This window comes from Varroa destructor, unplaced genomic scaffold (assembly GCF_002443255.2).
Source record: "Varroa destructor unplaced genomic scaffold, Vdes_3.0 BEIS01000006.1, whole genome shotgun sequence".
NCBI classification, from domain to species: Eukaryota; Metazoa; Arthropoda; class Arachnida; order Mesostigmata; family Varroidae; genus Varroa; species Varroa destructor.
In genome coordinates, this window is record NW_019211459.1 from 31266842 (window position 1) to 31288577 (window position 21736).

The window sequence follows — 21736 nt, forward strand, 5'->3', positions numbered from 1 at the left end:
TATATATATATATCACTGATACTTGTTTAATGGCTGATTTATCCGGCAGCTAGGAAATTCGGTATAAAAATTACTTGCTTGACAGATCTGCGCGAGCTACTGCATTTGGTTATTATTGTGCTTATGAGAAAAACGTCAATTTTCTTCGTTACCCTTCATTAGCAGATTCATTAAGAATTGTTCCTATTATTTCAGAATGATTTGCTAGCTATATACGAAGCTTTGGTGCTTCTCAGTAGCTTACGCCAAAACATCGTAAACTATCCTTCCTGTTAAAAGATCGCACATCTTTGTTTTTCCAAATATTCCATCGATAACCAATTTAAATAAATCCCTCCACAGCCTGTGAGTCATATTTAGAAACAAGCGTGATAAAGCGATTTGCCATGACTATTGTCGTTTTAATTCCAGATAGAAGACGTTCCAATATGTATATATACTAGCTTGGTACAAGTCAATCTGGCGAAATTAAAAATAAAATAATTTTTAAACTACGCACTATTAATAGATAAAATATGGCTGGTAAATGCCCTGGTCTTCTGGAAACTTTTACTTACAATTCCTTAAGATTACTCTTGGAGAAATAAGCTCAGACAAAGATCACCGCTTAGTCTCGAAAAGCGATGCTCAGTGCTCGAGTTGTTGTCCATCGAAGGCCACCTTCTGCGGACAATCATCGGAATTATTAAAGACATTAGCAAAGACGCCTTATGATGCAAACGCTTCAAGAATGGAGATTAAAGTATCAAAGACCAATAGAAAATTGACCATATAGGAAGGACGAGAACACAATCGAGTGAAGCTTTTAACAAAAGCAGAGTCTGGGATCCAAAGGCTTTGTTAAAAAAAAAGCTGGAATTTCTACGGTAACGGATTTGCGGAAACTGATTAAACAATGGGTCTTCCGTAAATTCATTCTAGGCCTACTGGAAATGCGTGTGGTATGATTCCCCATGCAATATATGGAATTTTAATTAAGAAAGAAATTGCCCGAACTATATGCTCAGCGTAGACGATGCATAATTTAATCTCTACCGCCAGCCGGAAAAGGCCCAGGTGAGAGATTGCCGTCGGCTTCGAGGTAAATCGAGTTCGATAACGTAAGTTCGGACGCAAGGTGATGGTAGTATTTGCAAGTGGCATCAGGGGCATCTGCTACTATATTTGTCGAAAATGACACAATGAATGCAGCCGTTAGTCGAGAGATTCATGAACCGTTGGCATGACAACCGAAAGTATGAAATCTGTTTACTTGATGACATGCATTGACTTGACGACTCATTGCATACGTTAATTACTTCCTCGACTATCTAATATTGCATTAAACTTGCTTGCCTTTCGATCTACGCACGTGTAATTGCGAGGCTTTCTATGCTTTAAAAAGGTCAACCACTGGCAAGCGCATCTTATTATCGATTCACTTGGAAAAACCATAGATACGTGGTAGACAAATGATATGTATACGGCTCTCCAGAAGCTACCAAAGCACTGAGACAGGTGCTTTAAAACTAAAGGAGAGTACCTTCAATACATACTAGAAAATTATTATTATTGTAAACCAACTGGCTTAAAAGTTATCAACTTCAAAATTCGACAAATTCACACACATAATTTAATATAAATGTTCACAGAAAAAACGAATGTAACATTGCAAGCATTTGGCCCCAAAATCAAGATGGACAGATAGTTTAGGTTAAAAACAAATTGCATTTCAGTGAGACTGTATGATTATATTATGTTGGCAAAGATTTTAGATAAACTCGTTAGCTCATTATGTATGATAAAGGTACTGTTCACCCTATCGTTCAGATTAAATTTGCGTACTTGTAGTAAACTAGTACACTTGGGATTTTCCATTTCAGCTGAGTTCTATGGTTTTCGTAAATGTTACGGACCTATATAAGGGGGCTTCGACTTTGTTGCCTTAACTCTTGTAGAAGAACAACCAACATAAAATTACTGCTGGTGTCTACTGTCGCTAATAAAAACTACAAGCAGGAGTTACCGAAGCGCTCTAGCCTCTCTACATAAGTGGCTATTTTTACATCATCGAAGACTTTTCGTCACATATACTTTATTACGGAAGAAATATTTTTTGGCGGCAAACCCTTACAGAATAGTTAACAGGTGGATTGTACCCATAGCAGCGTCTACTTGAATTTTGAAGCAAGGACTACACGCGTTTCAAATGATGTTCACGTTATACTGTCATTTTGTGCCAATGACATCTAACGATTGTTGCCATCCTGACCGTATAAGCTTTTACATCTAGTGAATAAAGCTTGATCAAGTTCTGCTTCTGCTGACTATAAGCAGCTATAGGTAAGTTGAGAGCATCACTTTGTTCCACCGGTAAGTGACAATATTGTGTAAATCGGCGTTATTTTAGGGGTGGCTTTTTGAAAGGAATGGTGGAAATTGAGTGTATCAACCTTTAATTAAGTGTATAAAAAAATTAGGAAAAAATGTTCAAGCTATTAGCAATATTTCACCAAACTAAAACCATGTTCATCATTATAGGGTGGATGTTAGAATACTTACAAAGTAGCTTTTTCTTTCATAGATATCGAAAATACGTGCATGGTAGTTTTTGCGAACCAGGCGGTGAAGCATTTTGGTTGATAATAATATTAAGGTTTGCCTCAGTGCTTCTACATGACGTAAGCCATCTTCTAGCATTCGACGGAATAGGTCAATTACAATGCTAAAACAATGATTTTTGTCTATGCAATCTATAGGGTGCATATAACCTAAGTTATCCACTAGTAACATGAAGCAAACGCCTATCTATCTTGTTTCTATATACACCACATGAAATTGGCATAATAATGCTGTGATATTGTTTTAGATTTCTAAATTAAAATTAAGGCTGGCGCATTGCTATCAAAACACTTACATACTCTAAATTTGCATGTGCGTTTTTCCTCTGTAGAGACGGGTCCTACGACTATTACGAACATCCACTGCTAATTTGCCTACAGAAATGAAGGAAAACCTGTTCGCCGATACAGTCTGCAACAAATAGAGATTTTGCTTTGTAACTGTGTGAAAAGAATATTTCCTGCAAGATGCAAGACCGAGACCGCTCAAAAGGTCGACTTGAACGATTGTTCGCCTTCTGTTCAATATGCCAAAAAGCACTGCATTAAACCGATTACGTGCACAAAGGTAACTTCGTGGCCTCAAAGTCATGCAAGTCCTATAACAGTAAGCGATCTTATTCAAAAAAGAACTTGATGCAGTCTTCATTAAAGGAACGCCATTACCAATTAGAACAGGAGATGATAACTTTATATGCTGCCCTGCAGGAGCGGATCAATTATTGGAGGAGGTGCATTTAACTGGAAAAATATTCCAAAGCAATAGTACTATCATGGACCACATTGATGCAAGCAAAACACGCTGACAGTCCAATGGAAAGAGTCTTTGCAAAGTAACACGGATGATAATAAACGAAAAATGCGAAGATTGAAAGCGCAGACCGACTGAGCAAATCCATTACGTCTATTACTGACCATATATCCATGCGAATTAGTCAGGATGAAGGTTTACTTTGATATTTTGCATTGTGTTGCAACACTTAGCAGAGGACCAAAAATTCGAGTGCATCGGAGGTACTCCAGAAAGAATCAGTTATAGACTTTTGTTAGAATGGGTAAGCTCGCGTTGTCAGCGGAAAGACGTCGCTAAAACTCAACAGGCAGGCAAAGAAATTCTTCCATAAGAAGTGCTCAGATATACTGCAGGACTTATGAACCTGACTCAACATGTTCAGACTCTAGCCTCCTATGACGAATTCAGTCTACCGTATGAAATAACATTTAATGAGTTCACTAATGAAGCACACGTCATGGAACACCTCGTTAATTCCATAGCCCGACAACAATGTGCCTCCCAGCATATGGACCAGAACCGAATTCAACCGCGAGAAGTGACAGAAAACGTGCTCGATTTAATTGATACCATAAAGTTAAATCTGCAACCGTACAGTAGAGCTTATGAATTAAGCTCCCAGCTGACTGCATTATTGGAGGCTGAATTAATTTGATCGTTATAATTCTCGGACGTAAATGCTGAAGCATGCTTGCCAGGCCACAAATCGATTATATGCTTTAGTTCTAGATGGGGAGCTAATTTTCGTATCATATTGCTAGACGGACTAAAACCTCAACTTGATCCAAGCAAACTTACCTTAACAGATAAGGCTACCGTTAAAGAACTAGAAGCACCAAGGTCCTTTGGAGGACCTCAAAAATATATGACGGCGATTGCGTTATAAAAATGAATAGGTACGTGATACGCAAATAGTTTAGTTTTATCTTGAGCAGGACCATTTAACTGTTGCACTTACTTCAGAGAAATCGCAAAAGAGCGTTTGCTATTTAGAGCGATGCTATACATCCAATATAAAATAATTGGGGTAATAAGTTGAATAAGTACAGGGTAAAAGCTTGTTAACTAGTTTCCAATAAGGTGGATACCCTTTACGCAGTCGTATCGAAACCTTAGCAACATTACTTTTCATAGTTCAGTTCTCACATTCTTCATTGTTTATATATATATAAGTTTCTATATATATATATATATATATATATATATATATATATATATATATATAGTAGAAGTAGCAAAGTATTCACTAAGGCTAATTGTGTTTCGTTATTAGATACAGATAGTTTCGGTATTAGATACGCATAGTTGGGTATGCTATATTACGAACGTTCATTTTTCTTAACTCACGGACAGGTTTTACAAATTAAATATCTGTTGCTTGATTTTTATCGGTCTTGTATTGACTGCATGATAATTCATCTTTTGATAACCTAGAGAACACTTGCCACGGCTCATGTCAAGGGCTCCAGACCGAAATGCAGCTAATGAAATATATCGCATGACAGTTCGTAATAAATCATGTATTTCTTACAAAAGGTTTTCTTCATATTTTGTAATAGTATACTTTCATTTTGTATGCGCGCGCGAACTGTTTGACAGACACGGCTCTATCGTTTTCAGCTTTGTCGGGATTTTGCCATTGATCCCGATTGTTACTATGTATAGCTTTAACAATATCATTGTGTCGACGAAGGCTTATCTCATCTATCAGCTGTTGGTTTTCTCCAATATTAAAGTGACAATTTAGGAATGCTGGTGGACATTTGGGCCGGCACATCAGTGCAGTCGGGTTTGCGTGACGCATTTTTTTTTAATCAGTGATAACCAATTCAGTAGCACGTATCGCCTACAACATGTACTATTGCTATCGTTTCCAATAACCCCGTCAACATACTAAATTACAATGAAATTCAAGTTCGTTTTTACGATATTAATCCTGAAACGGCGATGCTGAACACGCCATTGATTTAAACCAGCTCTAGGTTTTGTTAGAACGAAAACGGGGGAGGGCGACTATATCCATTCGCATTCGAGAGCTATTTGGATGTCTAGAAATCGAAGTGTGTAGCAGAAACGTAATAGTGCCTTTGTGACTCAAGTGACCGAACGAATCTCGTTTTCATTCATCGCCGGCGGGGGGACATTCCCGAAAGACGTGCTGGTGAGGAGTTAAAAACATTGTTAAGTGTGCATGGCTTCGTACAAAAGGCGTTACCGAGCTCGGTATTTAGGGGGTTTGCGTTCTCCAACCCGCTAACGAAACGCGTGACATCAATTGGTTCATGTGGAAAGAATTATGTATTAAAACTCACTCTCCTTTTTGATCGACCGTCCTCTGTTTCCTGTCGTGCGAATCGTAGCGCCGTAACGAGACAGGTGAAATCTTGATGAAGCACACAGTGGAGGTAGAAAATGAGTACTACTTTGGTAGCTTGCTTATTTCCGTTTTGATTGATAATAAACGATTTATCTTTACAATATTAACCAACATGAGTATGGCGGCTCGTAGCTTCTGATTGTCCAAATCATAAAAATTCCAAATTTAAAATGACCTGAGATAACTTCCCGGCTTGGTGATTGTAGGAGACATACGCTCGTTTGTGCAATTGGCCATATGTGGCTTGTGAATCCTACATCGATTTATGAGTTGTGTGTAAGGGTTAAAAACTATGGCAGGCACTTAAGGCTCTCGAATGACGCTATGCGCTAGCGTGCCTATTGGATTTCAGTGCTTGCAGTCGAACGAGCGGGCAGTGACTGTGTCATAAAATCAAAACATTACGATAACTACAATAGGTGTGAATAATTCCGAGTCACTCTTCTACGTCCTTTGGTGAAAAACTGCAGTAGTTAGATACGTGTCATATCTTACAGTTGTAGCACTACGAATTGCACCGTAAATCAGCAACAAGGAACTACTGAAAATACGATCAAGCTTGCGCATAAAACAGGCATGAGTGACTTTGGAGTCCAAGATCTATCCTTAAATATATTTCTATAGTTTAATGGCATTTTTTTAAAAAGTTATTTTTTTTCTTCGTATCGACCAAAGTACCGACCGCTGTGACCAGAAGTGCACGCTTTTTCAAATAGGTCACTGGAATTCAGTGCTATCTCAGAGAGAAGGCAGGGACTTTTTATCTCCAGAACTAATATAAGACACTCATAGTTATTATTTCATAATGACAAAGTATAAACACACGCGAGCGACTGTACCGAATTCAGTCTTAGTAAAGAAAACAAGATTAGGACGACCTGATATTTTTATTTCGGAAAATTCCATATCTGAACTCATATGTGTATTATGTGGTTAACTTTAAATCATGTTTTGCTCAAATGTTTGAGGCAGTTCAGTTTCATTGTGATGGATGATTGTGGAATCATTGTGAACCTTATTCTCATCCTGTTGTAATGAGGGCTGACTCAAAGGTAACTACAACTAGATTACTATTATTAAAGATTACTATTAGTGATCTAAATCATTTTCGTCCTTTTTAAATTAACATGTTTCAAACTTAAATTGAAAATAATAAGAATAAAGTTATCTTCTTATACAAGTCCTTAATTTTTTAATTCCTTTTGTCGCATGAAATCTTCCTCTCACCTATTGGTACTTTTAAGATTGGGAATTGGCTTAAGTGGCAGATACGAGGGCTGGCGGTACCAAGCCGCACCAATTGTTTAGGTAAAGTCCTATATAAGTAGTCAATTTTGAGTTGTTTCATTACCGAAATCCAAAATTCGAAATCTTCCTTGAGAATTTTGGAATATTAGGTCAGACTGCCTAAAACGATTCTCATAAAATTTTTTGACTACGCTCTGAAGAAGTTGTATCATCGTCCACAAAAAGCCATAGGACAGAGAAACGCGATTTATGTATTCTTTTGTTTGTCAAAATTCCGAATGGCTTCATTGACAAAAACTACCCTGGTGTTATCCAAGCTATCCAAACTCGTTGTCTTGTTTCGGTCTCGACGAAAACCGAAGGACATCATTCTTTGCACTTTTTCAATAGTTGATATTCTGAGCTATATGAACTGAAATCTGGGGTGCTTAGGATCAGCTTCCGTAGATTATCCGTCAAATTCAACTACATACAGTCGATATATAAATATAACGATACTCGAAAATAGGCTGCTATCTGCCGTTTGCCCTGAACAGTAGGTCATTTTAAGACAACGGGTTTTTCCAATAAACTTATTGAAATAACATACCACAAAGCAGTGATACATATCAGAGCATTTCAAATTGCAGCTCAACGCAATTCTAGGTACTACTAAGTATCACAAATATGTTGTATCTAATATAACCATTTCGTCCATTAGTATTAGCGAAGCCAATGTGACCTGTAAAAATTGACGAATGATTAATAACTTTATACTTATGAAGCGTCATTATATCTTCTTTAACATTTAACAACTAAATATTTGGTTTCAGGCTGCTGAAGACAACTCGAGCGTCCGGGACCGCTATAGTCTTTTTCGGTAACTCTTCCATTTTTGTGAATATTCTCGACATGAAGCCCAAACAACTAAATTTTGAAGATGTTTGGTGTGAACTGAGCACAACCGTCCATGATATCATGATAGGTAAGTTGGAAATGCATTTTTAAATAATCTAATAAACGTTCTTAATAATAATGAGAAGAAGATCATTGCAATACAGCTTCTGAATTGAAAACAAACACGCTACTTGTACCCTGAATTTGTTGTGTAACCTCATTATATAAGCCTGGACAGACGGCAAGGAATATACCCTGTACAGCTAAAATATGTAAGTAAAATGGTTTCTTATTCGTACCTATTTCGGACTTCACTATACAACGTAAATATGTTTCCATGTAAATAGAAGTTCACATGCAAAATTAAGCCTTTATAGGAAATGCATGTCTAACGTTTGATCTAATATCTCATAGAGAAGCTGCAGCATACACGACAGACTAACCAAGTATGGTATAGTTACTGCATGTTCTACGAGGCCGACGATTTTTTTTGTATATTGTTGAATCTCACTTTGTGTTTTTACTGTTGTCTGGATTTCGTTGGTAACCTTATTACAGGAACGGTGTCCCGCGAGTCATGGTACGAGGGTTATTGGCATGTATACCATCTCTGCGTCGCGACGCCTGAATCGCTTGCCGATAAGCTCTACGCGGCGATGGACCAGTTCTTCCTTGAGCACGTTACAAAACTCCACAGAGCAGTCCAAGAGGACGCCAAACAGGTACGTAAACTATAAGGCGTGTGATAAACGTTAACTATGATCTAAACTAATCATTAAATGAATGTTTTAATTACAGTAGCGCGATTTTCGACAAAACATTATTGTACCCTTTCACATCGCCGGTTTGTATTGTATATTAAGCAAGAGAAGGGAGAAACGTGGACTAAAAATAACAGTGACGGTCGGTGATTATTTCTTTGAAGATGGGTATGCTTAAGGCATACTTCTCACATTGGGGCAAGTACGTGCAAGGTGTTCGTTACCTGGACCGCTTGTTCCATTACCTGAACCATGAATGGGTGAAAAAGAAGCGTGTATCGGATGCTGATATTGCCTATGGAGCATTCGAAGCTGATGAGCTAGTCCTTGAGATCGGTGAACTCGGTCTCGATATCTGGATGAAACAAATGCTTCAACCGCTGCAGGTAAGCTATTTTTATGCTGACGTGTTTTCATATCTATGAGGCGACACACATTTAAAATTAATACAGCTAAGTTCTTCTAAAAATACTGTTATAAGCAATTAATGAAGCAACCATTTTCTTGTTCATTCTTACATAATTATTCAGTTTGTGTCTATTGGACCCACCAAATGCCATATATAGATGCATTTTATGTGGCTATGATTATGTTCAACATTATTCGCGGTATTTTTCGTTTTTTTCAGACTAATCTGGTAGAGCTCATCCTCGATGTGGTACAAATGGATAGAATGGTGAGTGCCCATATTAAAGCTCATCTATGTTAGATAATGCAAAATAGTTTGGTAGCCGCAGCTAGCCATACAGTTGTCTTATGTTCCTAATATTCTGTCATCTTTGAATTTATAGCTAGTATGGCGTATCACTAGCCATGCTCCCTTGCATAATTATTCGATTGAAGCTGCTTCTTGGTATTAAGATAAGCATCTATGAAACTTATGTGTGGTTAAGAAGTATGCTACTAATGTTTATACAATGGTGTTGTTTTTCGAGAACAGCCCAACATGAGTAACCCTGATGCAGATTATGTAAAAGGTGTCGTCGATTCATTTGTAGACGTCGAAAGTTTCCGAAAGAAGAAGAGCGCGCTCGAATTCTATCGGGAATTTGAAAAAAGGTAAATATAGAAATGTGTAATACAATTTCGCATCTTTACTACGCAGGGCGAACTTGTCTATCAGCTTACAAACAGCCTGCTTACGAGTTCTGCTATCTTTAGCTATCTTTAAATTCCACTTCAAAGGGAAATACATGACTTTTGCTGTTTCATAAAGAAGTGACCGCTTTTGTTTTGTAGACAGGTACAGCAAATAATAATAACGCAAACAGCTGATTCAGCAAGTTGTAATCTACATTGTCCAAATCCCATGTACAATATCAGGCTCAAGAATGAGCCTTTTGGCAGAGGTGCTGTTCGCATAGAACTTAACTGTTCTTTGAAATTACTTCATTGTGATGTGCGGCTGTGTCTTTCCTGGGAGATGTGCATAAATTGATTGTTGCTGGTCGTATAAATATTCTCCAAGCTTGAGTCATTCTTTTCTGTTCGACTAGTGCAACATAGTGTGAAGCACGTTTAACAAATGATCTAACCATAGTTCAAAACTCTTTTGATTCCGTTTGGTGCTCCTGTTTTTCAGCTACCTAGAAACCACGAATAAGTACTATACGCAGGTGTCTCACGGTCTCATCGGAAACATCGACTGTTCCTCATTTATGGAAAAGGTGTCCTATTTTTTATTTAGAGCATTGGTTATTAGATTATTCGTTCGAAAGTTAAAATTATTAAATTGTAACTTTATTGACATGGGCTACTATTTTTATTCGCAGGTGCTTCAATATGTACGGCAAGAGGAACTGCGTTCGAGAAAATTCCTAGATTCATCATCATTTAGCAACGTAATTAAGGAATGTGAACGAGTGATGGTCGGCGACCATCTTGATTTCATCTACCATGAGGTAAGTCACATTTCTTACAAATTTAAGTAAATTATAAACTTATTCCAGATTATGACCATTTCTTCTAAATTTAAAAAAGCAACGTAAAGATGAGAAGACAGTCAGGCAAATATCTTTCGGTGCGAGTTTCATTCACCTCTGCTGGTCGACCATGCATCGCAGGCGCGGACAATGGTTGCTGAGTTGAACTGCAAGGACCTGTCGAACATGTACATTTTGCTCAAACCTCTCGACAACAACTGCATGCAACCGCTTATCAAAGAGGTAATTCAAAGGTTTTCTTCTTTATTAATATATTACCTATGTATAGAGAACAATGTTATGAGATTCTTTCAAACAAAGGAATAAAAGTAGAACCCTTTTAATGGTAATTACATGCATTTGTGATCCCGATGACGTGATATAGGTACAGAATCGTATCGAGAAAGTGGGTGAACAGTTACTGCAAGATATCGACCCTGACAACGTAGCGCAGTCCTTTGTCGATTCAGTTCTAAGGTGAGTCATATATAAAAATTGAGTGTCTGAAGTGAATACGAGGCTTTAATGATAGCAAAGATGTGTGCTCTTAGGAGGTCTTGTTGCGAGCGCTAAATTTAAATTAAACGAACAATTGTGGTAAGGGCACTTCAAAAGCTGTAGCTCTTATTAAAAATTGGTAGTGTTATTACCGAGTCTGCCAATGCTGTGGGCCCATTAATTATTGCAAAAAACGAAAATGAAGAATTAGATTTAAATACTGACAGTTCAAAAAAGAGCATTCTACAGTATTTAATGTTTAGAATTTGCATCTTGACATGGCATACACCCTCTGACCTATTTGCTCGTCAGATTACCTTGCATAAATTGTATAAAAAAACCAAACGGATTTATTTCTCTTGTCTGCTATTAAGTTGCCCGTTTTTTCTCGTTATTCAATAATTTGTCGATATTTGTTTTTTAGGGTACACGACGATTACCGGGATCTAATTACAAAGGTTTTCAACTCAGACCAACAGTTCATAGCTGCCCTCGATCGAGCGTGTATCTCCATTATCAACTCTTCTCATCCAAAAGTCATCTATAAAGGTAATGTGATTTGGTTTCTAAAAGCATTTTTCATGTTACAACTGGGATGACCGCAAACGCTGTTGGTTAAGGAGCCAGTTGGCGAGTTGCTTGATTTTAGAGTGCGCCGACAGACAAAATCCAACTACTTGGAAGAAGTTAAACGTTAAGGGTCCGTGTCCGTGGAACTGCCTTTTTAGGTGCCAACCTACAGCGCCTTTGTAGTTTTTTTTTTTTACTAACAATCCGATGTTCATAGAAAATAGAAAAATGGTGGAAATTAAAAACTAAGGGTAATTGGTATAGTCATATAAAAAAAAACTTGTGACACAGGGCTTCCATCAGCGCGTTTGCGGAGCACGAGGATAACGCAGAAGAAATGAGTATTTTTTCTAAGATTAAAAAGAACGTTTTATATATTTTATTGTTCTACTATTATTTTGTCTGTATTTTTAATGGTGATCCTGTTGGAAGAGCTTTTACCCTATTTGACTTGAGAAATTCGATTCGCACGTTACTGAACTTGTAACGATCGCAGATTCGATGTGTAATCAGCGTTTGTGTATTTCGTGGTCAAGGAAGCTGGCTCCATGTTACATGTTTCATATTCAGGTAACCTAGAGCGATACAAAAACTTATCACGAGCGTGTTTCACTTGGGGTCTAGTATTAATACTCCCTTTGACTATCAATAAAAGTGTATCTGTATTGTATTCTATTAAAAAAAGCCGTCGAAATGTCCGTATCAAATCAGGCTTTTGACCAAATACAAGGCGCACAAGTAATTGAATTCTAAGCTTTCTCCAAACATCTTAAGTCCTTTGCATAAAAAGACTACCCACAAGTTTAATAATGCTCACCAGAAGATATTAATATTCTCAGTTTTTGTCTCAGTTTGGGTCTCAGTTCAGTGTTTATGGGCATTTCACATTTTATGGTTTTTGGGAACAACGTAAAGGACCGAATAAAGCTCGACATGACTTAAGGGGTGACACCATAATGCTGGCGAACGCAGTAACACCGCTTCACTCTAATTCTAGTGTAGGTTCAATTCGCGTTAATAGTCAAAAAGGTTTCTTTCAAAATCGAAGTTTTAGTACCTTATCTCATCTGGTACGGTAGCGGCTACAACCGTAACCGTATGCAGAGAGTACCCGCTGTCACGTACAAAACATCTGCATGATTGTGTTGGTGGCCGTGGTCATAACAACGAAGTTTGGGTAGTAGCGGCGACCAACAACATACGTCCTGCACGTCTCTTTATCCATACGGGGCACTGACACCCTCGTTCAACTGATTCAACAGATCGGATAGCCAACAACTGATGCAAAAAGTAATATGATACGCATTATTATTATTGGTAATGTCAGTAGAATGATTTCTCTTAGACATAGGGAAGAAAAGGGATGTGGACAGCATCTATCGTCGTGACTCCGCTCCAACATATTCTCCTTGTTAATATCTTTATAGCTCCTGAATTACTAGCGCGGTATTGTGACCAGGTTTTAAAGAAGGGCCCGAAAGCACTTAACGACCAGGATGAGCTGGAGAAACGGCTTGGAAAGTCGATCATCGTTTTCAAATATCTCGACGAAAAAGACCACTTTCAGAAGAGTTACTCGAAGTTGCTCGCTAAACGACTAATCCATGGAGTAAGCGCATCAATGGACTCCGAAGAACTAATGATTAATATGCTGAAACAGGTAAAAAGGGTTAGGCTAACTAGGACGAACATTGTCTGTATATATATATATATATATATGGACGGCCAGATAATTCTTCTTATGCTTTGTTTCTAAAATCATATCTCAATAAAAAGAGATCTTTTAATGAAATTTTTTGTATGTGCTACAAGTATAATTCCTAGCGGTCATGTTTATTTAATGCGCATGGAACATGTAGTATCTAAAAATTTACAATAGAAAATTAAAAAGCGCAAGAAGTATCAGCAAGACTAACAATTAATATTTTGTTTTCTAAAACTATTCATTTCTGTAGAAAAACCTGAATTTATTAAAAAGGCTTTTTTGAGTTATTTTGATTAAATTTAGCCCTTTAAATCTAAACCTGTTTAGGATCTTCCAGTTTACGTTCTTTAAGTCCTCTTTGGATTTTTTGAAGCCGCATGATTTTCTTTCAAATTCCGAAAACGCCACATTGTGACTTGGCATGCCGAGATTTCTGCCAGAAAAAACTGACTTTCTTCCGAAAGTAGCGAATCATGACAGGCCGATCACTCTCTTAATTTTACCGCATCGCCCTGTGTAATATATACACATATAGTCCAGGAATTTGACGGTATTGATTAGCAGCAATGATTTTTAATCCTAGATCTATAGCTAGATGTAACAATGGTATTGCCTGTAAAATTCTAAATTACCGATGTTGATGTTTTTCCTCAGGCGTGTGGATTTGAGTACACATCAAAGCTTCATAGAATGTATACCGATATGTCTTTAAGTACTGACCTGAATGTCAAGTTCAATGAGTACCTGTCGGAGAACCCCACTCTTGTGGGAACTGGTCTTGGCTTAGCTTTCTCTATATCAGTGTTACAGGCCTGCGCATGGCCTATGGCCACCCAGCCTGTATCGACTTTCGCGCCACCACAACAGTTAGAAAGAAGTATTACGTTATTCGAGGCGTTCTATAAGGTAAAATCGTTAGTCCATCCATAATAATAAACCATTTTCGTACGGAACAAGAGTCGACCTCTCAATATGGGAATGAAATAAGCACAGTAGTATTAAGCCATACTTAATAGATCACCTATTTCAAATGCCTTCGTTTGATGTCTACATTTTTAAAATGCGTTCCACATGCGCAAAGGTAAAACCAAGACCTGTAGGAGTTATGTGTATTAACTCCTACAGGTCTTGGTTTTGCAAACTTGGTTATGACAAATGTGTATTTTGTCATATGAGGCACAAAACTTATTCATGTAATGTGTAAAATGTAAATGTGCTTCATACAGGATAAATTCAATGGACGTAAATTAACGTGGCTACACAACCTTTCGAATGCAGACGTGAGATTAAATTATTCTGAAGGCGGCAAGGTATGATATAAATTCAAACATAACTACTCGCGGAGAATTGTGTTGTTTACGAGAGAAGAGGCTCAGGTGTTCTATTATTTATAATTTGCATTAATAGCCCGTGAAAGTTAATTAAAACTTTCTGACTTTCTTTTCTTTTTCTAAGTCTGTCGTTAGTAAATCACGAATTAGCGCGTACTTATATCTATGTGTATTATGCTTCGTATTTCGATTTATATAACAATTGGTCTTTTCCTCCGTTGGTTGCTACACAACCAAAAAGGGATTTAACCAATTATATGTTTTTCTTTGTTTACATTCATATCAAATGCGGCACGTAAATGAGTTCCAACTCAATCCGCTTTGTTTCTAAGACTGTATCCAAATAAGAAATATCATTCCTTATGGTGATGCTTATTCAATGTGACCATAGTTCACTGCGATTACAGCTTTTGTATGGGACCTAAACCACTTACTAGTCATTTTCAAACCATTTCTTGTTGAATTCGCGATCTTCATAGTACTTATGCTTTAAATATAAACTCCGTAGCGTATTCAAATTATTCTCTTCGCTCAAACGGCCGTTATTTATTGTATCAAAAATAAATAGCTTTTTGATAAACCTTTCAACTCTTTAAAAACAGAAGATCATCTGCTTTGTTTTATGAAACTCTCTTTGGAAGAATTTTCGGAAGTTTCATATAATGAAACTGGCAATAGCGAGGACCTTCGATCTTAGGCAAAACATATACATGTTGATCTTTAATTAGAGGTTTGTTCAGCGCAAAGCGATTAGACAATAATTTAATTTTGCAATTTTCCACTATGAGTTTGTTAGTTTGTTCAAGAAAAAAAAGATTCTCTTCAAGTACAAACAATAATGGGTGAACGTACTCCCATCGCAACAAACGGCCTGTACTTACAAGTACAGAAGTTAAATTGGCGCAAACTTTAGCGGGCTGTTATATATATAAATATTGATTATATATAAATAAAAATTTGTAATATATATATATATATATATATGTTACAAAAAAAAAAATATATATATATATTTTAGATCTACACAATGACATGCTCGACTTTCACCATGGCGGTGGTACTCATGTTTGAACACGAAAACACCATGAGCTATGATGCCTTGAAGATCAGCACCCAGCTACAGGATGATTACCTTGCTCGAGCTCTTCAAGCGCTTGTTGAAGCAAAGGTTCGTTTTAGCTAGCGCGCAGTAGTAAAGCCTTAGTTTAAACAGATATAGTAGTGGGTTACCAGTTATCACAATAGTTTAATAAAATTGGTTCTGCATACCGAATTATAAGTTATTTTTTTGAGTGGGCAAGTTAAAGCAAAGCACCTGGTTCAATCAGATTTTAAATATCTGGGTAATATCCTCCACGTGAGTTTCTACGTAGAGGACTCAAACTGCAAAAGTCACTGTTAAAAATATTTACATTTGAATCTAATTGTTTAAATGCGTTATGTTGATGAGTCCTAATTTTAACATAGATTTTGTCATAAATTGCCCTCATACCTCATTCATTTACTCTTGAGCAAAGGTGTTTGCTCATTGTAGCTAAATGCAATTCTTCATTTATCTGTAGCTTCTTCTGTTCGAGGGCAGCGGTTCCGGGGATCAATTATCTGGCACGGAAGGTAGTAGCAGTTCGCGTGGTACACCGAGCCCTAGTCCTGTGTCGTTTGGCCCCAATACAATGTTTAGCCTCAACTTTCAGTTTAGTCATAGGCGTACGAAGTTCAAAATAATGTCGGCTCCTGTCAAAGAGCAGGTAGGCATATAATAAAATGTTATTAATTGAACCGACCTTTTAGTACAACTACACTGACCACAAAATAACTCAAATACTTCAAACCTATTGAAAAGAGCATTTTCAAGAATTAATGTAACGAATAAGCATTATGAGCAGTAATCATGTATCATCAGCACTAATTCGAAAAGATAGTTATGTAATAATCGTAATTTGAATAGTCAGGCTTTCGAATAGGAGCAACATTTTACGCATATTCTGGCAAATCATATTTTCGTTTTAGTGAGGTACGTAAAAGTAACCGGTGTGACCTTCATCATGGCTCTAACATACTTTTTTTGGGGCGCTAATTTGATCTTCCCATAACCGAGATACCTAATAGATGCCGTTTTTCATAGGTAACTGGTCAAGAGCAGGAACAAACTGCTGCGTCGCTAGAAGAAGATAGAAAAGTGTATTTGCAGGCCCTTATCGTGAGGATCATGAAGGTCCGAAAGATGGCTAAACACTCGGAACTTATCGAACAAGTCATCACGCAGGCTACGGAAAGGTTAGAAGCCTTTCTAGTTACAGGCACATTATACATTGTGGCTGCAAAACAACTAGGTCATGCGTCCTTCTAGCTGTCCAAAATCTCTTTTATAAACGCCACAGTTGATAAATCCAGTTATAATTTCAAAAATCTTTGATGTTTTAGTGTTTTCTATATAAGATGTTTTTTCTTCAATAATCATGCGGACACTATAATGTGGATTAATACATAATGAACGACTTTGACTATATAAACGTAGAGCGCAGGGTAGTGAAGTGCTCGTTTCTACCAGCCAACGACAATGTTAAGTCAGCTCATTTCACTTTGAAAAAGCGTTTCTAATTTTACTGAAGCCGACCATCCTTTTTGTTTTTCCGTCTTGCATTAATAGGTTTCGTCCGAATGTCGCAATGATCAAGAAATGCATTGAAGGCCTAATCGATAAACAATATATCGAACGAATGCCCAACTCGACCGACGAATATAGTTACGTCTCATAACATAGACCACTTGTCAGGTGGACAGATTGTATTATGGTGTTGCAGCTGGCAGGTAGCAGCCCTTGTGACGATCATCCCCAACATCTCTGCGTACCTGCATCACATAAAACTCCACCCGCAGTCTCTGCCTTCCCAAAACAATGAGACTAAAAAAGGAACTTATTAAATGGCGGCAACACATCAATGATAATGATTCTGTCGGTCACTCTTTGTGTTGTCAAGTGATGCTAAGATACTAGATTGACCATTGACAGGATGCATGGTACAGCATAACATATGGATGCCCCTAAAGCCGATATATCTGACCATTAATTTTCGATTACGTATATTGTCTCCAGAACCCGTTAGAGACGATTAAAGTCAAAGAACATGTCTTCGAGAGCATGTTATACAATTCTGTAGTTAACTGAATCATGGTAGACTAACCTTGGTGCAGAACCTATGCTGCTAAAATCTGTGCCAGCTAACCCGTTGTTTACCTTCTGCTATTTTTTGGTGCGACTTGAGCATAGACAAACAGTTCTGCAAAAGGGCAACGCAACGTGGAATCGCGGCATGTATGTGTATAAGCTAGTATATACTAAAGCAAGTGTTAGTAAGAAATAACTGTAGAAGGTTACAATGATGATGTGAGAGACATGGACAGAATAGCGTCACATGGTGTGAATAGAGCAAATGTTTATAGTATCAGTGAACAGTCTAATGAAATCGTGACAAGGAGAACGTATGTTTTCAAATTTGTAGACCCGGATGGTCATAGTAAACTCGACGCTTTTTGCACATAGTGTCGTCAACTCTATGAATTTTATTGTTTTCTTACGCATCGCACACTTGTTTTTCAGGTTTGTAAAATTAATCAAAGACTTCTCAAGCCTAGTACTTTACGCATTTGAGAAAGACAATTTAAGATATTAATTAATCAAAATAATGCATTACATGCTGCTCATTGATATTGAAGTGTATCGATTAGACGCCCTCTCAGTAATTTTTGGAAAGAAGCCAATTTTTGCGAGAATTTTTCCTCCTAGTTTTTCTCTTCCTATAACGAAAGCAACAAAACTAAGCCTTATAGTTGCTGCTAAAGAATAATACTGCAACAAAATTGTACAGAACAAAAGGTTAAAATCAGAAACGTTCTAAAAGTGGCTAGTTACGGATATTGTGCGTTATGAAGCTCGATTTTTATCTGTGTATATGTGTGTGTGTGTGTCTGTGTGTGTGTGCGGATCTTTTTAACCGAGCGAGAAAAGACAGTTAGCCTATTGCTGTTACCGAACACGTAGCAAGAAATGTGCTCAAATATAAAAGGACTAACTGATAGGTTAGCGATGCCTAAGTAAAAAGCTAAAGCATGAACTTATTTGCGCTTACTGTTGCTGTTGTTCTTTGAGAACAAAGTTGTTTTGTCATAGCCAATGAATCCTTATGTAGAGATAAAAAAAAAAAAGCATATGTTTTATTCTGTTTATTACTTCTCATTTTCTTTTGTTGATTCGTTGAATTGATTTACCGAAAAATGCGTGTTTGTAAAGGAACAATAAATAAGCAGAACGGCGTATACAAGATTTTAGTTTCTCTACACGCTAAATATGTACAAATTAGACATTTTTCGTACGCTTCCTGTAAATAATAAATAATTATAAATAACATCATTAATAATAAGCTTAGCAATACTTAATTGTCGTGAACTGATCGACTTTGCTTTATCAGATTTGGCTTAGTGCGTAGTTGTCCTGACATTTTTCTCTACGAAGCGTAAATGTTCAGTTGTCCAATTTACACCAACATGGTCTCCCTTGAGATACATCTCTTGTCCATGAGGTTGCCTCGCTACCTAAACAGCAAATACGTAAACCCTACTTTCAGTTTCACTTATCCTTGAAAAAGTTTCTTAGAGTTTCCAATTATTTTTTGTAGTCTTTTGCAAGGTGAATTTTTATCGTTTACATTAGTTTGTTTTCTAGTTTTTTATAACAATGCTACACTTACGTGTGGTATTATTATAAAAAAAATCAGTTCATATGTATAGCCTTTTACACGAAAATTTCGTATTATCGCTGATTTCGTCTGACATTAAATTGCGTATGAAACCATTTTAGTGTTTACACTCAGTTTGTATCAGGCTTAAGCAAAGTGACGCAGGTTTTGCAGTCAATATTTTCTGCTTTGTAATCCTATAAACATTTTTGTACGACGTACATGCCGACATAGCCCGCGCATTCTTTAGAGCCATGAAAGCGGCTTGGAAGACCGAATCGTTTAGTTTGAAGGCGAAATCTCAAAAATAAGCAAAAGCATATTCCCTTATTAGGCAGGAAAAGATCGGCAATTTAAATATGTACGTAGCTGGCAAATAAATCATCATGATCTAATGAAGTGCATTTAGTTATGAAGTTTATTAGATTATATAGTTGGATAAGTGATGGTAGACAGTGATCAACTTAATGAAATTAGAAGGTAGAATAAAATTTGGTGGACGAATGAAATTCAACATTTCGTTTGTCCACCAAATAATTAAACCGGATTACCCTTACAGCCATCGTCTACGAACGTGTTCTGAGATAGTTCGCCGATAGGTGCGGCCGAATACAAGAAAACAATCGAAGTCAGATTACATACGGTGTGCGGAACTAATTATCTGTAACCGAAAATTCATGGAAAAACTATTTGTATGACACAATAGCGTAATAGCGTGTGTATATATCGATAACATTTTTATCATGGGAGGTAATTGTTATTGACGCTAGCCAGTATCGTTGCAAATTCTAACAACATATACCTAATAATTATAATAACATCGCACTAAAAACACTAAGCTGTACAGATCGTTAAAAAAACATGCGGGAGAAAAGAATGCATTCGTTATATAGAAGATATACAAAAGAAGCATGAACTTTTTATAGACCCCTTTTTTTAGCAACCGGTGGTGATTTACCGATTACTTTTGCTTACATAACAATTCGAAAAACGTATTGTTATATTACTAACGTGGTAATATGTCAGATCCTGGTAAGCTACAATAAACTACAACTGTTTACAAAAAAATTGTTTGCATTTTGCACAGCTTTGTTCACCTACAGGCGAACGTAAGGTTCGTACGATAAGTAAGACTAAAAAATTATTACAAGCGAATCCGGCGAAGTTTGAGAATAAAATCATTTTGGAAGTACGCAGTAATTTAATCTCTACCGCCAGTCGGAGAGGGATCAGGCGAGAGAGTGGTATCGCCCAGAACACAAGAAATCCTCCTAATTTAGGTCTGTGTCATTACGGGGTTTTTGTACCCTAAAGAAGACACTTGGTGGGCAAGCACATCCCACTATCAATTTATGGATAAAAAAATTACATATGGAAATGCAAAAAATTAAGGAGAGTACCTATAAAACTTTATTATCATTATATCCCATTATCATTAATAGTTGTCATTATAGCCCAGCTAGTTGAAGGGTTGTTCAGTTTCTAAATCCGCCGGATTCGCTTGTAACGGTCTAACAATACTTCGCGTTTCCGAATACTTAAGGCAGAGTAGCCTTTTCCGATATTACTAACCCGTTAACCTTCTGTTGTTATTTTATCAGCCTCTTATAATGTTTGCTAAGGGGCACGGTCAAGTTTAGATTTATCTTTCATATGATATGTCTCAAAAATCGCCAAAGAAAAAGCAATTTGCCAAAATAACGGACTTTTTGGATAGAAGAACGGACCTTTACCGGAAAAGAATATCGACTGCACTTTACCTATAGTTCTTTTAACGACGACGAAATTCTATCGACTCACTAAGAATGAGCCCAATCCAGTCAACTCAAAAGGCCACTCAACAAACAGGCACAGAGTTTTAGTAGTATGTAGATAGACAGATTAACGGACGCATGGGCTTTTACCTGCGCTTGCTGTGTTGCCTACTTAACTAATGTGATTCATTGATATTGCACTCAGCATCACGCAATCCACTAGCTAACCCAGCGGTTATCCGGTGTCATCAGCCTGTCTCACTTCACACGTTACGTTTTTTCAGTTTGTTCCGTTTGTTCCAATATTGTCACCAGGGGGCTCAACCAATTCTCAGTTTGCCTTCCTTGTAATATATAGGCATTTAGTACATTTCTCCAACCACATTTTTAGTGTTAGCTAATCGCCTGTGTACCCAAAACACACGTTGGCCGGTTTCTGAAAGACGTACGTTAATCAAAAGGCCGACGTCTAGTAGAGGCTACAATTAATGGAGTCGACTAATTCATCACTTCTGTATTTGGGACTTTTCTTTTTTTTCAAAAAAAAAGAAAGAAAAAGGAAAAA

At 37.2% G+C, this 21736-nt stretch overlaps 1 protein-coding gene across 7 annotated transcripts; it reads left to right on the forward strand.

Annotated features, from left to right (window-relative positions):
• The first annotated feature begins 5162 nt into the window (after positions 1–5162).
• Cul2 (cullin 2) lies at positions 5163–19003 on the forward strand. Of its 7 annotated transcripts, none has more exons than XM_022811480.2 (19): positions 5163–5798; positions 6743–6822; positions 7831–7982; positions 8453–8616; positions 8820–9041; positions 9284–9331; positions 9596–9714; positions 10238–10322; positions 10428–10556; positions 10719–10820; positions 10963–11054; positions 11500–11624; positions 13073–13305; positions 14005–14256; positions 14577–14660; positions 15700–15849; positions 16244–16429; positions 16807–16958; positions 17332–19003. In XM_022811480.2, exons 3-19 carry the CDS (start codon positions 7910–7912, stop codon positions 17438–17440), a joined length of 2325 nt encoding a protein of 774 aa, XP_022667215.1. In that variant the 5' UTR covers positions 5163–5798; positions 6743–6822; positions 7831–7909; the 3' UTR covers positions 17441–19003. The 7 variants fall into 7 exon arrangements, with proteins under 7 accessions (XP_022667215.1, XP_022667219.1, XP_022667216.1 ...); XM_022811484.2 differs by having other exon boundaries at positions 5163–5554; XM_086992582.1 differs by lacking the exon at positions 5163–5798 and adding an exon at positions 5823–6344.
• Positions 19004–21736: the final 2733 nt, after the last annotated feature.

Coding starts and splice junctions, on each gene's coding strand:
- Cul2 (XM_022811480.2), top strand. CDS start 7,910: ATGAAGCCCAAACAACTAAATTTTGAAGATGTTTGGTGTGAACTGAGC. Junction 9,042..9,283: donor AAATGCTTCAACCGCTGCAG/GTAAGCTATTTT, acceptor CGTTTTTTTCAG/ACTAATCTGGTAGAGCTCAT. Junction 15,850..16,243: donor AAGCGCTTGTTGAAGCAAAG/GTTCGTTTTAGC, acceptor ATTTATCTGTAG/CTTCTTCTGTTCGAGGGCAG.